Source organism: Fulmarus glacialis, unplaced genomic scaffold, assembly GCF_000690835.1.
Source record: "Fulmarus glacialis isolate BGI_N327 unplaced genomic scaffold, ASM69083v1 scaffold17392, whole genome shotgun sequence".
Lineage (NCBI taxonomy): Eukaryota > Metazoa > Chordata > Aves > Procellariiformes > Procellariidae > Fulmarus > Fulmarus glacialis.
The window spans coordinates 15870-30902 of NW_009198876.1; the positions used below are offsets into that span (position 1 = coordinate 15870).

The 15033-nt window shown below is 37.5% G+C and overlaps 1 protein-coding gene across 1 annotated transcript in view; it reads left to right on the forward strand.

Moving 5' to 3' along the window:
* KCNH8 (potassium voltage-gated channel, subfamily H (eag-related), member 8) overlaps nt 1-15033 on the forward strand; it is a gene marked incomplete at its 5' end in the record, with an annotated part of 78249 nt that overhangs the window by 4958 nt on the left and 58258 nt on the right. Inside the window, one exon of the mRNA XM_009573066.1 lies at nt 762-969. Coding sequence (XP_009571361.1) covers nt 762-969 — 208 coding nt within the window. The remainder of the gene's footprint in view (nt 1-761; nt 970-15033) is intronic.

The window sequence follows — 15033 nt, forward strand, 5'->3', positions numbered from 1 at the left end:
TGCTGGTTTTGCCACATACACTTGAAAGGCAATACTATTTTAGGTAAGGAATATAAGAAGTAGCATTAGAAGTTTTAATACAAGGTTTTTTGGACTCCAGCTTAGTACAGAGCAGTAAAATGTGCCCAGGCCCCTGAACACGGGTTTAAATCTGAAGAACAAATCTGAGTCTCCACTCACTTCTCTGCTTCTTTTTTCTGCAAAATATCTGCTATATGTTATTGCCTTTTCCAGGCTTAATTATTAAGCTGGTTTCATCTCATACGTAGTTGAGTTAGGCCTACTGTTTGGCTGTTAGCAGAACCTGAAAATCATCGTATGCTTGAAGAGGTTTATTCTGTGGTTTCATGTCGGAATCAAATTAACATTGGTCAGTTTGACAATTGTGTTTCTCTTCTAGAGCAGGGAAGGATCCATTTTTGCACAAACATAAGTTTTTAAGTTAAATCTGAAAGAAGACTTTGCATGAAAAAAAGACAAAATGAAAGATCTCCCAGTATTTCAAGATTGTTCGATTTAAATCAGAAATAGTAAACATGTATGTACACAGCAAAAGTAAACATTTTTTTTTAACCATCTTCTTTGCTATTCTCTACTGCCTTAAGATTTAGTCTAAGCATAATATGCAGCTATGTAACTGAATGAAGAGTGGGCAAAACTTCATAGAGCTTTAGAAGACAGAGTTTCCTTTCATTGAAACAAGAGAACTGTGTGATAGAAGTCAACTGCTGACAAGCTGTTTTCTCTCCCTGTTCTCCCAGGTTTCCCTTGTCCACCTGCTAAAGACAGTGCGGTTGCTACGCCTCTTGCGTCTCCTTCAGAAGCTGGATCGTTACTCCCAGCACAGCACAATCGTTCTCACGCTTCTCATGTCCATGTTTGCCTTGCTTGCTCACTGGATGGCCTGCATTTGGTATGTTATAGGGAAAAGGGAGATGGAACAGAATAACCCCCTTACCTGGGACATAGGTAAGTTTTCCTTTCCACCATATAGATATATATGTACCCATGTGTGTGTATATGCATCTCTACATATGTAAATACATAAAAACACATGTTTAAGTCACTCAATATTTCCTTTTTTCTTTAATCTTATACAATTATTTAGTGTTGTTTGTAGAGAAAAGGAAGAGATTGGTGCTCTGAATTTTAGGTCAATCTGAAAAAGAGGGTTAAAATGAAAAGAAAATGGGAAAAGTAGAAAACAATGAGATTTTTAAGAGTAATCCAATGTTTGGAAAATTGAGGATCTGGATAGAAAAGGGCTAGACGGACTGTAGAAAAGTAGATGAGAAAGTTCATCCTCTTTTTGCAAATTAGGCAAATTCTTCAACAGAGGCATTCCCTGGAGTGTGCTGATTATTCTTTACTATACATTGAAACAGATAGGCCCTGAAATGCCTTCAAGTTAAAAACTCCCTTTGGAAATATTGTTTACCCAGTTTACAGGCTTTGCTCTTTTGCACAGCAGACGAGGTGTTTATCAGTGGAGAGATGGGTTTGGAATGCTCAATTTTGATCCAAACTTAGTTTCTACCCCAGTTTTCATTCTGATTTCATTGAGTGTTCCAGATTGACTCTTTAGATTTTAAGGTTTCCTTTTTTTTTTAAGGTTTATTATTATTTCTAAGGGTTGTATCCATGTGTGATGGTACATTGGTGAAACAATATACCTTGTAGAGGAGCCTGGCATCATCAGGTGCTTGTATGCTGTTGAAGGTGTGTTACCTGCTAGTGGAACAGCTGATACTCCACATCTTCCAGTGAGGGTCATTCTGGCTCTACTGTAGAGGTGCATTTCTTCTGCTGTCTTTCTCAGATGACATATCAATATGAAGCATTTCTTTTCTTTCTGGTTCCTTGTGTTCTATCTTTTAAATTCTGCTTGTATTTACCTTTAGCCTAAGTCTACTATTCAATGTGTTCATTGAATCAGGAGAGGAAACAAGGCCAGTGATAAAATTAACGAGAAAGAGGAAGCCCTGCTAGTTTTCTTTATGCTATCTTTAGTTAGATACTAAAGACACGATTAAAAAGCATATGAGTAATTTAGAATATATAAATTATCTGTGAGAGGAAAAGAATGCACAATTGTCTCTTTCATAAACAAAGAGTATCTAATGGTGAGACAGAGTTTCCCAACAGAAAAAATATTTGGTGGGGGGAATGATGCAAACACCTGTGACCAAATGCTCAACGACATGCATTTAAGCTGCAGTGTGCCCCATTCTTATCTCCTTTAATTTCTTTCTTCTCTCTTAACCCCATTAAACATCATCTAATAACAATAAGTCTGAAGGAAAAATGACAAGTATGTTAAAGGTGCCTGACCTCAGATGAGGTGAGGATGTTGGGTCAGGAAGAGGAAAAGAAGAAAAGAAAGTCCCATAAATACATCTCTCCATTTTGTCCATAGGTTACTGAAAGCTTTGTGGAGTCTTTTTATTCTTCTAGTTGGTTGTTTATTTCTCTTTTCCTTTGTAAACCAGGTCTGCGACCTGCTGCTGAAATCCTCATAGAGTGCAAATCTCTCAAAGAAAAGACTGCAGCTGTAGGGGGGCACATACAAAGAAAGCCCACTGTGCACAAATCAGTCAAATATTGCTAACAGAAAAACAAATCCAGATAATAATAATAATAATAATAATAACAAAAAGAAGACTCTCTCTGGCAGGACGTAGCTATGAAGACACATTGTCAGCTTATGTAGGCCACAAAATGATAGCTGATTTCAAAGCGTGCATTGCAGTCCCAACGATGAGGATGGGCTGCATCCTTGCTCCCTCAGTGGGGCTGCTGGCAGTGCTCCCCATGCAGCCTGTTCCTCTCCCTTTTCCCTGAGCCGAGGCCACATTCAGGAAATTCTCCTCATATCTCCTGGGGCTCTTGGCATTTATTGTTACCAGAACATTAACTTTCATCCCTCAGTTTTGTCCTCTCTTGGGCAATGGCAGTAATAAGCAAATGTCCCAACAATCTCATTAGAACCAATCCCAGTTTAACTGGAACAGAGCCATTTCACAGAAGTCCCATTTGCATCTCAGTGAAGAGTGTTGTATCACACACTGATCATCTTCTAGCAGGCTTCCTAGGCGGAACTGCTCCTTAACAGCCTCTCACCACTGGCTCATGTCAATGTGAGACTCGGTGACCTTCCCTGCATAGCTGCAGGCAACGTACCTCCCCGTTGGATGGGCCAAGGCGCTTCTTAGTGGTGTGTACTCTTAGGCTTTAGCCTCCTACCTGGCAAAAGGGTTTCACTGTTGACCTAACAGCCTGATTTTATTTTAGTTTTTTTCCAAAAGTGTTTTTGCATTTTTGTCTGGAAAGCTGTTCCACCACCTTCATGGATAGTCTCTAAAATATTTAAATGCTATAAAAGTATAATAAAAATTATACTGCAATGACTCCTGCAGAGTTCCTACAGATGTTAGTTCTGTATCTGTCAGAATGGTTATTCCTAGAGTTCTCTCTAGCACTAAGTTAAATATTTTATGGCTTTGAGGATGTGTTTGGGTTTTTTTGTTTGGTTTTTTTTTTAAGGGAAATAGTTTTAAAATGTTAAAGTATTAGAAACTGGTTTTAAAAAAAAGAGCTCAGAAAACTCCAAATACCTGGCATAAAGCCATTATTTTGCAAAGACCACTTCAGCACTGATAAAATTTCTGTTTAAGTTTATGTGTCACATACATGAGCAGAAAAATAAGATTATGTAATTTCTTCAGTCAGTGCAAATTCTATTGCTCTCCACAGGCAAACTACTTGCTGGTGAAACACAATGAAGTTAAGTCTTGGCCCTCTGTGTGCTATAATTTTTGCTACTCTGGTGATACACAGGTGATTACATGTAGCTAGCCTTTCTTTTTACCTTAAGAAAACTTCAGATGACCAGTCCACTACACCTCACAGCATCCATGTAAGTGGTATATTGAAGGGAGAACGGTAGGTGTGATTTAGGGTATGAGTGATCAAGCAAAGCAAAATGAGATCTGGAGATCATAATAAGTCACAAACAAATAATGCACACAGGAGAAACCTTGCTTGGGTATAAGAAAGGTAGTGTTATTGTAAGACACTGAGGATATTCTGTTCTCCTGTGTGAAGGCCTCAGCTGGAAATTTTTGTGCAGTTTTGGAGAGCATGTAAAAGAGATTTCTTACTGCAGGCAAAGCAGTAGAATATGATCCTTATTCTTGTATTTACAAGTTTTAATTTTAAAACTTTTAATTTTATTACTTTAGTACCAAAACTGGAGACTCAAGTTTCCAACAATAGGTGTTATACAAAGTTCATTCCAGGCATTAGGAGGCTTTCTAATTGGCAGCATTAAAAAATACAATGTAAAAAATAGAATTCCTATACTTTTTTATTAAAAGGAACGTGTCTCCCCCTCGGAAAGTATGCTTTTTATTCTTCACTGGAGCGTCTCAGGTGGTGTCCACCTGAAAAACTGGTATCCTGAGTATGGATGCTGCAATGCATACAACAGCTGAAATGTAGTGACGGGTTTGTTCTAAGAAAGGAAAACCATGCCTGGAATGAAAAGATTTCTTTGCTTTTTATGTTTGCTTCCATTTTGGGGGGGAGAGGCAGAGTGAGAAAAAAGCTTTTAGCAACATCCTTACTCCATTTAGTGCTTCCTCAGAAAGCCTGCGGCACAGATTTCAAGACTGAGGTTTTGTTAACACTTAAAGCAAATATTTTAAAGCTGCAGTACTCTTAACATAATACTTTGGACCTTGCTGTGCCATCAGATATGCTCCATAGCCCAGATCTCACAACACTGACTTTAGTGGGAGTAGCATTTGCTTCTGTGTATCTATTGCTCTGGCTAATTTAAACAAATGAGGTGCTTAATTTGCATTTGGATTGGGGCAATGGGAGTGATAAAGTTCTCCCTATGAAAACACCCCGAACCGAAAAGTGTATTTGCTTTGTTCTTGCTGGGCCTAATTGTAAGCCTTTATTTCATTTTTTGTCCTTACTCTGGCAAAATTCTCATTGCAAATAATTTTAAAACATGGTTACATTCACAAATTTGGTGGTTGCACATGGCTGTACAATGAAAAAGATATAGCATCTGGGTATATTATTCATGAACTGTCATGACGTGGTGGCATTGGGACATATACCAGTGTAGGATAATGTTACAATCTGGATCTCTCGCTTAGCTCTAGTATTGCTATTTTAACTGATTACATGAGGTATTTGGAAGATATGCAGTAGGGGAACTGCTTTCAGGTGCTAGAAACCTTTACCTCAGCAAGTTCTCTCACCTCAGGAAATGGTTTTTCCACGTGCAGCAGCTTGACTCTAACATCTGATAAAAACATGACTCCTGGACTGGTCATTCCCACCGGCCTGAGATAGTGGTACACTCCTTGTTGTGCTTTTCCCTTCTAGCTTTTTCAGATCCCTTTCTGTTACATTCCACCTTGTTCCCCTCATTTGTCCTCATTGGTGAAACAGATGTTTCCCTGAGACATGGCATGATTTTCAGCAACCTGTAAAAATAAGATTAACTTTCCGTTGGCTGACATGGAGTAGAGGCTAGACTGTGTTGAGGTTCCTGGCTGATCCTACCACTCTAATTCCATTGACTTCCATACATTGGTTCTCATTTCTATAGGTTTAACAGGTATCAGATTTAGGCATAGGTTTTTTATTTGCTGTCTGCTTTTTTGAATTAGTATATACTGAGCTATTACCCTTCAAGTTCTTATCAAATATGAGAAATGACTTTTCGATTTGTCTCTACGGGAAACAGATGATATTGAAAATGTTTCCTGTTGCTAAAGGCATTCATTCTGTGAGAAACATATGAGCTGTCTTGAGGGTAGTGAGGAGATTAGGAGAAGGCCAAGAGTCAGGATGCTGGTACCCTTAGATAGTCAAAGCTGTCAGGTATAATTTGTGTAATTGTCTCGAAAAAAATTCCTTCCTGTCCACCAAAAATTCAGCTGAAACTTTTTATTAGTCCACCCACAGTAACACTTAGAATATTCTGATTATGGAGGAGTTTTTACCAAAGCAAAATTTAAAAAAAAAAAAAAAAAAGATAATAAAAAATAAACCCGTGCTTTTACAGAAAATAAAGTGTATGTGTTTACTTTGGGAGAAGCTTTAAAGTTAGGTCTGTAAAGGGTATTCTTCAGCTATTTAAATCTTTACTTCAATAAAATACCTCCACTCACATCTCAGGTTTTCACTCATTTTCTGTTAGTTTTGTAATTTACATCACTTCTGAAAACAAGAACTCTACCGTGACTGAACCACTGTACTTTCACATACTCTGCAATATGAAACTTCTCCCCCACACCTTGTTTATCACACACTTGCAGTCAGAGCCTTTAAAGGGACTTGGATGCCTGACTCCTGGTGAAGGATTTATACTCTGAATTAGCTCTCAGGGCAATGGGTGACAGATTCAGGTACAGAATGAGGTGCATAGAACCTGAGTGGAACCAGTAGGAAATGCTGAAAATAGGGTTTTGCTTTCAGGCCCTTTCACTCACATTGGGCTGCAGGGAAATTATAAGCCCTTTTCACAGGTGCAGAAGGACATGTATGTTTCACGTAATGGAATTTAACATAGAAATCCCTCAAATAGTGTTGATCTAAACTGGTAAATCTAGCAGTGTTGAGTTTTCTGAAAGTTTATCTGTGTTTGTGCAGTGTTGCACCAGTACTAGTAAGGATTGCCCCTTCCTGCAGCAGTTCTTGCAATCCTCTGGGTCTGCACAAGCAGCTTGGGGTTATCTCCATCTAGAGCACAGATGTGAAGTAGATTTTCTGGTGAAAAACAAAACAAGAGGCCACTGATTTCTTTTGGCCACAGAAGGAGGGAGAGGGATTGTTACGGAATTCCACTTTTCTTCAGCATGGGGTTCGGGCACTGGAACTTGTGTCTAAGGTATGGAAGATACAGGTACAAGGCAAATCTCTTTAAGAGAGCACCATATCCTGATGTATGGGTTACTTCACTCAGCATTCTTTCTTGAGTCCTGGTTGTTCTTTTCCTTCCCAAACTGACGTGATTTCAACAGAGTAATGGCCAATGCCTGAGTCTCTACCGAGTCTCCAGTGTCCAGGTGAAGCTAGAGATGAAGGCTTGGACCCTCCAAGGCTGAAGACAACAGAGATCTGAAGTCTTTCATGTTTCTTTTTACCAGTGAGGTATTAGGTGAAATGACAATCCACATACTCTTCTGCAATTAAATTTGCTAGAGCTATACAGTGATGGGTGAGAGAGGAAGAACAAGAGTTCACAACTACCTTCCCCATTGAGTCCTTCAGATTTAGATGTAGGGGCAAGGTGGCTGAAGGATCCCCACTGGGTGCAGATAGGAGAGATGCTCTGAGTGCCTTAATCATGTAAAGATGGTGGCATTTCTGGCCTGATGCAGAAGTTGACGGATATGGACTATCCAAAATGTAGGTGTTTAATTTCTTAGATGCAAGCTTTAGGTTAGACTCTTGAGCTTGGATTCCTAAATTTTGTCCAAGTCCTTTGTGGTGCCCTGGTAGCTTCAGTTTTGTCAGAATTTCGTAAGTCAGCATCAAGCTGGAATATCCGTTAAGAGAGTCATTGCCCTGTAACTCTCTTGAGTTTCAACAGCTTGGGAAGTTCTCAGTGCCAGGAAGCTTTTTCTAAGCTTATGTTAAGAAACCTGAAGCAGTCTGTGTTAGTTTTCTTAAGGTCCTGAGCAATTTTGCCAGGAATTTTGAAGTTGCAGATTTAAGCATATCCTTGACAATAGATACTTGTGGCATTGGAACATTTACTCAGGTTAAAACTCAGGCTATCCTCTTTTCAGAAGAAAGACTATTTTTGGGTATGTGTATTTGCTAGTTCTTCCTCAAATAATGTATGTTAGTGAACTAATACAAGTTTCTGGTGCTCTTGAACCCAGCATGATCATGGAGTAAGTAACAGTAGAAATCTCATTGGAAAAATCAGTGTCATTACTCCCCTTCTTGGTCAATATAATATATAATTTGTTAAAGCAATAATTAATTAACTCTTAACTCTTAGTATTTTCATATTATATTAATCATCATAAAGTATTGTAGAAGCAGGTAAATATTCATGTATCACGAAGGTTTTGCAAAGCAGTTTAATGACTTAAATGGCTAGATGTGACAGAAGACTTGGTATCAAAGTTGAGATAGAGGCTTAGTTTTTATTTTCTTTTTTACATATGAATTTTCTTAACTATTAATGATCCCAGATCATTCTAGCTCTGTCTCTGTATGTTTCCTTCTGTTAGAGAATTAATAATTTCTTTTTGAATGTGACATGAGCAGTTTTTACCAAATCCAAACATTCAAAAAACAGAACAAAAAGAAGTAAAAAAGGAATGAGATTTTTAAAATGTGTAATTGTCAGTCTGCTTTTGAACCCTCTGAGATTCCTATTTTCAACATATTCTTAGCAACATTGGCAACCAGGAACTTAATTTTAAAAAGCTATGAAAGCTGAGATTTTGTGTGATTGCAGATCTCCAGGTATTGTCAAGTAGATCAGCCAACAAAAGACATGGGGTAAAATTATAGTGCTAAGGAATGATCAGGTTTTGGACCCAGGTCATGTAAGTTGTCAGTGCATGTAGGTATGTGTACCTACTTCTGGATTCCAGACCTAACTTCTGGAGTTTGCGTCTGGACCTATAACAAAACAGCTTCTAGTAATTTCAACAAGCGTTCAGCTTAATAAAAGCTAATAGTGATGAACTACAGTTGGAGTCTTGGGAAAGACTGCAGCTTGCATCTGCTCTCGCACTGCCAGGCAGGCGGCAAGGTTCAGCCCAGGTCCCCAGCACTCCCTGGTCCATTTTGATCACGTCTGTCAAGGGTTGGAACGGCAGTTCAGTTTGTTTTGTTGCATTGATAGAACTAAGTGGATCCTCTTCACCTCCAGAAAGAGTGCTTGTAAATTTCCAAGGCTCTTGGCCAAGAAAACTGTATTCTACTATAAAATATTGGTCTAGTTTCACTGCTCCGATCACACACATCCATCAGGTTAGAATTGGCATGTGTAGATTTATGAATCCTTGCAGGGGAGGAAAGAACGTCATGCTGACTAAATTGCACAGGACATCATTCACTAGCCGTGATCAGTTGTTCATTTCAATCTGTCATCTCTACCTGAATGTTTGTTTTTAATCTCTCCTTCAGTCTGCTTCGTTATGTTTCTGGTTATCAGTTTTCTTAATTTTTTGTCATTGGTAATAACAAAACCAGTTACTTTGGAACTATGGTCCTTTATGATTTTTAAGAGACAAGTTTAAGAAGAAGAATTTTTAAAATACAGTTCTGTCATGCATGAGTCTGCTGACATCTTCAATTTAGTAAAATGAAAAATGCTCTGTTGACCTGGGGTGTCTGTATTGAAGGTCCATTGTTGTGTGGAACATACACACCCATATACTCACCTGTCTATTTTGGATATCCTGGGAGGAGGGAAGTGAATTAATCTGGCTGAAAATCATTTCTAATTAATATATGAAGGAAATGGTTTATGGTTACCACTCTTGTGAAGCATTTAGGGGCGTCAGTATCTTAAAGACTCAGCCAACCAGTTTGGGTTATTTCTTGCAGCATTTACATGAAATAGTTAACCTCTGGAATGTCGTACATGAATAATAAATAGGAATAAACTAAATGACCAAAATAAGACAATTACTTTGAAACTATGAAGCTCTTCAAAGCACCCATCTCACAAATAATTACAAACTGCACTTGTTACATTGTACGTCCTTTGGAAAAGACAAGGAGGTACCACAGTACTGAAGCATTTCATGGTGATGAAGTATTCTAAGGCAGCTGAAACAGAAATTTTAAACTGCAGGAGAATGCCTTACGCTAGAATGCTTTTCAATATTTTCAATGGTTTTGAATCCTCTTGAGTTTTACCTCTCAGTAAAAGTAGCACTTTTATTGTACGCACAATGTGTGTATTTTCCGTGAATTAATGTTTGAGGTACACAATTTCCAGCCTTGTAAGAACTAAAATAGATGAATTCATTAAAATCATGAAATTGTAGTGAATAAATGTACTTATTTGTTTCAAAACAACTATGAAATATTTCTTTAAAGTTTGCTGGATACCTTATCTGAATTGTTAAAACAATTCTTGTGTAGAATACTATATATGAGGCCCAATTTGGAGAAGCTTATAGTGTGAAATATTTACGAAAGAAAACTTTTTCTTTTATCTGATTGGGTTACACTTTTGAATAGTATAACTGGGGAGGGAAAGTTCATCTAGTTTTTGAAGAGGAAATCCTATTTACAGATAATCATAGTTATGCACAATTTTTAGTACAATACGAGCAAAGGCACATAGTTTTTCACTTGTTTGTTAGTCTATTAGAATAGACACAGAGAAATTTAAACTGCTATAAGGAGGTTTTATATGCACAGCTGTAATCATCAACATGTGTTGGAAGTGTGTGTGGAAACCTGTCTGCACACGGTAAAGACCTACACTTACAAATGAAGGTCTCATAAAGGCTTATCTGAAAACCTGGCCCTACTTTTCTGCTTGCTTTATATGTAAAACATACTTTCTAGGAAAAGTTTTCTTTATTAACATTCCTCATTTGAGGCCTGTGTATACCAGACCTTGTCAGGATTTAAAATATAAATTTCAATTTTAAAATATCCATAGAAATTAATTTTGTGGAAATCATTCAATTTTGCATTTGAAAACCCAAACCACTATTTTTGTGATGGAGCTGTGCCAAACCAAAGTGTCGCTTGTTGAACCGAACTGAAACATTTCCTTTGCATTTAGTTTAACATTAATCTGTATCTCAGCTGCTTTGGGCCTTAGTTGGTTTTATTCTGTCATTCTTCCCTGCCATTCTTTTCTACAGGCTCAGTTCCTTGATTAAATTATATTTTCCTTAACGCACTGTACTTTGCCTTCTGATTGAACCTTTTTAGCAATCACAAAATACCCCAGGACTTAGATGCCCCATTGGATTTGCAGCCCAGAAAAAAATAGGGATGAAAGTACCTTATTAAAGAGAGTGTGAGGTTTGTATGTAGTTATTAATACATTTTCAAGGTTTTGTACCTAGGACAAAAATTTCAGTCAATTTTTAAGTGAAAAGTAAAAATCTGGTGTGTGGATGAAGCCTCTGAGATTTGACAAAGTTGAAAGTGTCCTGCTGTGTCTAACCGCGTATCACCTGCATATTGTTCATTAATTCCACAAAGCAATTTTTATCTCGGTGGAAAAGCTGTATCTGGACCAATTTCTGCAAGTGTAATAGAAATCCTCAGAGTCACATGTAGGGGGAAAATCTGTTCAGTGTATACCCCATAAGAAGGAATAATCCCAAGAGGTAAAATAACACCGTGATCTTCCCACATGGCTTCTGTAACAGAAATACCATAAAGTATAATTTATTGAAAGTTACAAATATTGTGCGTAAAAACCTTGCTCAGTCAATTAGAAATTACATCAGACTCTTTAGCCCTTAAATGCTGTACTTTGAATTGTAGAAATGTTGACTGGAGAGAATCTCTGGGGTTTATTTAGTCCATCCAGCTATCTGAAGCAAGACTATCACCAGCACTAAATTGGGTCAGACATGACTTGCTCCATCCAAGTCCTGGAGAGGCCTCCATCTCTTTGGGTAGCTTGTTCTAGGGTTACACTACCCTCCCTTGGAGAGCTTTGTACCATTTTGCTAAAACATTAGTGTCTACTGCACATTGTTGTAATAAGATGTTTTGTTAGGATTTCTCAGAAGTTCCTACTTCTGGTTTCAAAGCTCATGGCTTGGATCTTCAAATTACAATGTCTCGATCCAGTTTAAACCTGCAAAGCCTTTGCTATATATTTTGAAATCTTTTCAGCAGCTGTTTCAATATTTGATTGGACTGCCTCTTTCAGCCCTATCACTAAGGTAGAGATCCTAGGGTGTTAGAATCACATTCCACAGACATCCCATAACAACTCAAACTGCTTTTCTTTTCTTCTATAGCACAAGCATGTCTTACATTTTTATTGTAGAAATGTCCTTTGTGCATATTCCTATTTTCTATGTATTTATCCTTTTTCCTTCTAACAGAGGAGGTGCTAGGTAAAAGAATTTTCCTGCTACCAGAACAGAAAATAATTTCCATATAAAAATGAAGAAATTATTCAAGACTCTCTTCTTTCCAGACTTTCGTCCTTTTTCACATACCTTGGAAAATATTCGTGCTTCTTTTGCACTTTCAGGTGACAGCACTTAAAGTTAACTAGTAACTACTTTCAACAAAAGAAACCGATGTGGAGTTGTAGGAGTACGTCATAGCATTCTACAGGTTATAAAGTTTTACACAAGCCAGATTCTGTAAAAATAATTATACCCAATTACTTTAAATCATATTTCATTGTCAGATATAAGATAGCTATAGATAAAAATGCTAACGCTTAGGATTTCCTTATGTCACACACTTCAAAAAGATCTTTCAGATCTGCAGACACAGATGTTTTGTTTCAGAACGGCTGTAACCTTAAACACGTAGTGTGCTTTCCCATTAAGACACTAGCTTTCTTCTTTACTTTTTGTTCTTTTTTTTACATCAAGCCTTCATTACATTAATTTTTGTTTTGCTATTATGTTAAGAAATAATCTGGAGTAAAATATCCCCTGTTATTGATTTTCCCCTCACAAAAGCGAGATATGTTTGGATCTCAGTTTCCTTGATTCAAATGACACATAGAAAAAATGATATTGAAAAATGTTACTTAGGTTGTAGATTCAAGGATTAGAAAATTAAGACAAGGCACAAGCAAATAAAGTGTTAATACTGTTTATTGTATGGCTGCCTGATTGGGGCAGCGTCCTGGTCCAGAAAGCAACACAGTGGCTCCTTAGTTAAGAATGCAGAGGAAACGACTTAGACGATATTGAGAAATCTATGGAGCAAGCAAGGAGAGGATTGTAGTGAGGGTTAGCATACTTAGCTGTTATCTAACTAGCATGGATGCTATTACTGTAGAAGACAAGGAGAAATGGATGTCATGTAGACTGTGACAGTCTATACTGACCTGAACTGAACTCCATACTGTCATATCATCCCCTGTGTGATTATGCAGGCTAGTCAGATGAAAACTAGCACGGTTTTGTTGCGATTCTGCAATTACCCTTTCATTTGTAATTAGAGCTACTAAAGGAAATAGTTTCTGTGCTGAGGCATCTGCCCCTGTTTTACCAAGTTGGGAGGCTGCATTTGAACAGGTAGAAGCTGCTGAAAATTGTCTTGATTACTGGAGTGGGGGAGACGGCAGGAAAGGGGAAGGTATCAGCTGTCAGGGACCACCTATGGCATTACTCAGCTTTGAGAAGCAGAGAGGACTCTTACAGAGAAGACCAGAAGTAAACAGCCCCATTCTCGCAGGTCGCTGATGGTTAAACAGGCAGTATGAAAATACATGTAGCCTATTTCACTGCTTTTATAGAAAATACGGTCCTCTTGATATCTTGCTGTTGCAAATAAATAATGCTTTCTTTTACAGATATTTTAAGGTATTGATTACCACTGTCATTGCCACAGGAGAATCTATTTGCAGATTCTGAGTCAGGACTGTAATATACTCACTGTTAGGACCGAGAAATTGCCATGTAAATAACGTACTGAAAGACTTTAACCTGAGTTTCTCTGATGGTGAGACCTGAGCAGGTGAGAACATCAGGGCAGAGGTGAGGTTAATTTACCAACTATGATAGGAGTTAGGTAATTAGACTATGCCATGCTGCATACATGCAGACCCAAAATTTTGCTAGCAATCTTATAACTGACATTCTTCAAGGTTTTTTTTGTGGGGTTTTTTTGCATATTTTGATAATAAAGTTTTCATTTTAATGTAATATGTATTGCTATATGGAGGAGGGTACTTATTTCTTAAAAAATACAGGAATGTGTCACCTGTAGTTACTCAAACCCTTTTTGTCACGATTTGGACTCCAAACACATAAAACCGCAAAGCAGGTTTCTAATACTTCAGCTGACTGCATAAAAAAAAAGTCATTACCATTAATTTTATTGCAACAGCACCTGGGATCCTAGTTATGGGTCAAGACCCTCTTGTCTCCCTTGCTGAATTGATACAGGATAAAAAGTCTGCTCTTGCCCAAAAGGGTATTACACTCTAAATATAAGATAAGAAAAGCTCTAACAGATGGGTACAGACTGATGGAGCACAGGGAAGCAAAGAGGGCATAGATAGACGTGCTCTTTGCACTGAATGGACTAGAAGCGCTAATGTTTCTAATTCCAAGCTTAGCTGCAAGGCATTTGATAGCCTGGAAAAGGACAGTAGTAGCCAGTTTGTTTAGGGAGCAATAACATTAAATGCTGACACTCTTTGTGAAGTGATAGTGTGACTATCTCCCTAAAGGAGATGATTTGCCAATGATTTATATACTTCTAATGATATGTTTGCAATTTTAATTCTTAAATTAGCTATATGTTTAGACTTTTGTGTTTTACCTGTAATCTAAAAATTAAATGAACATTATACGATATTACAAAAAAGCAGTTAATTTACTTATGTTACTAATTTCTTTTAGTTTAAGAACCCTAAAAAAGATTCTTGGGGTTTTTTGGGGGGACAAACCAGGATAATTATAAAAAAATATTAGAAGGCGTTTGTCTTCACTACAAATGCATTAATGGCATTAGAGTTGTTTATAAAGTATTCCTAGTAAATAGAAAAAGTTTAATTAAAATAATTAGCTTATATATAGTGCTTTGTATGTATTGACTGCCACAGTCATGGAAAATTGATATTGAAAATATCCCCATCTCGTCCTTTCAATGAAGTGGGGAAGAGAAAAAAAATGTTGACTTGCAAAAGCAAGAAGGTTTTAAATCTCCCACATATCCAAATATAGCCATCTGACAAATTACTGTTGAGAAGAGCTATACGTGCTTACCACAGAGAAGAAGAGTTTCCAGTACATTTCTTTTCCAAATTTACCTACTCCTTGATAAATGAGACTGAAGGAATTTATGACCTAGTTCTGC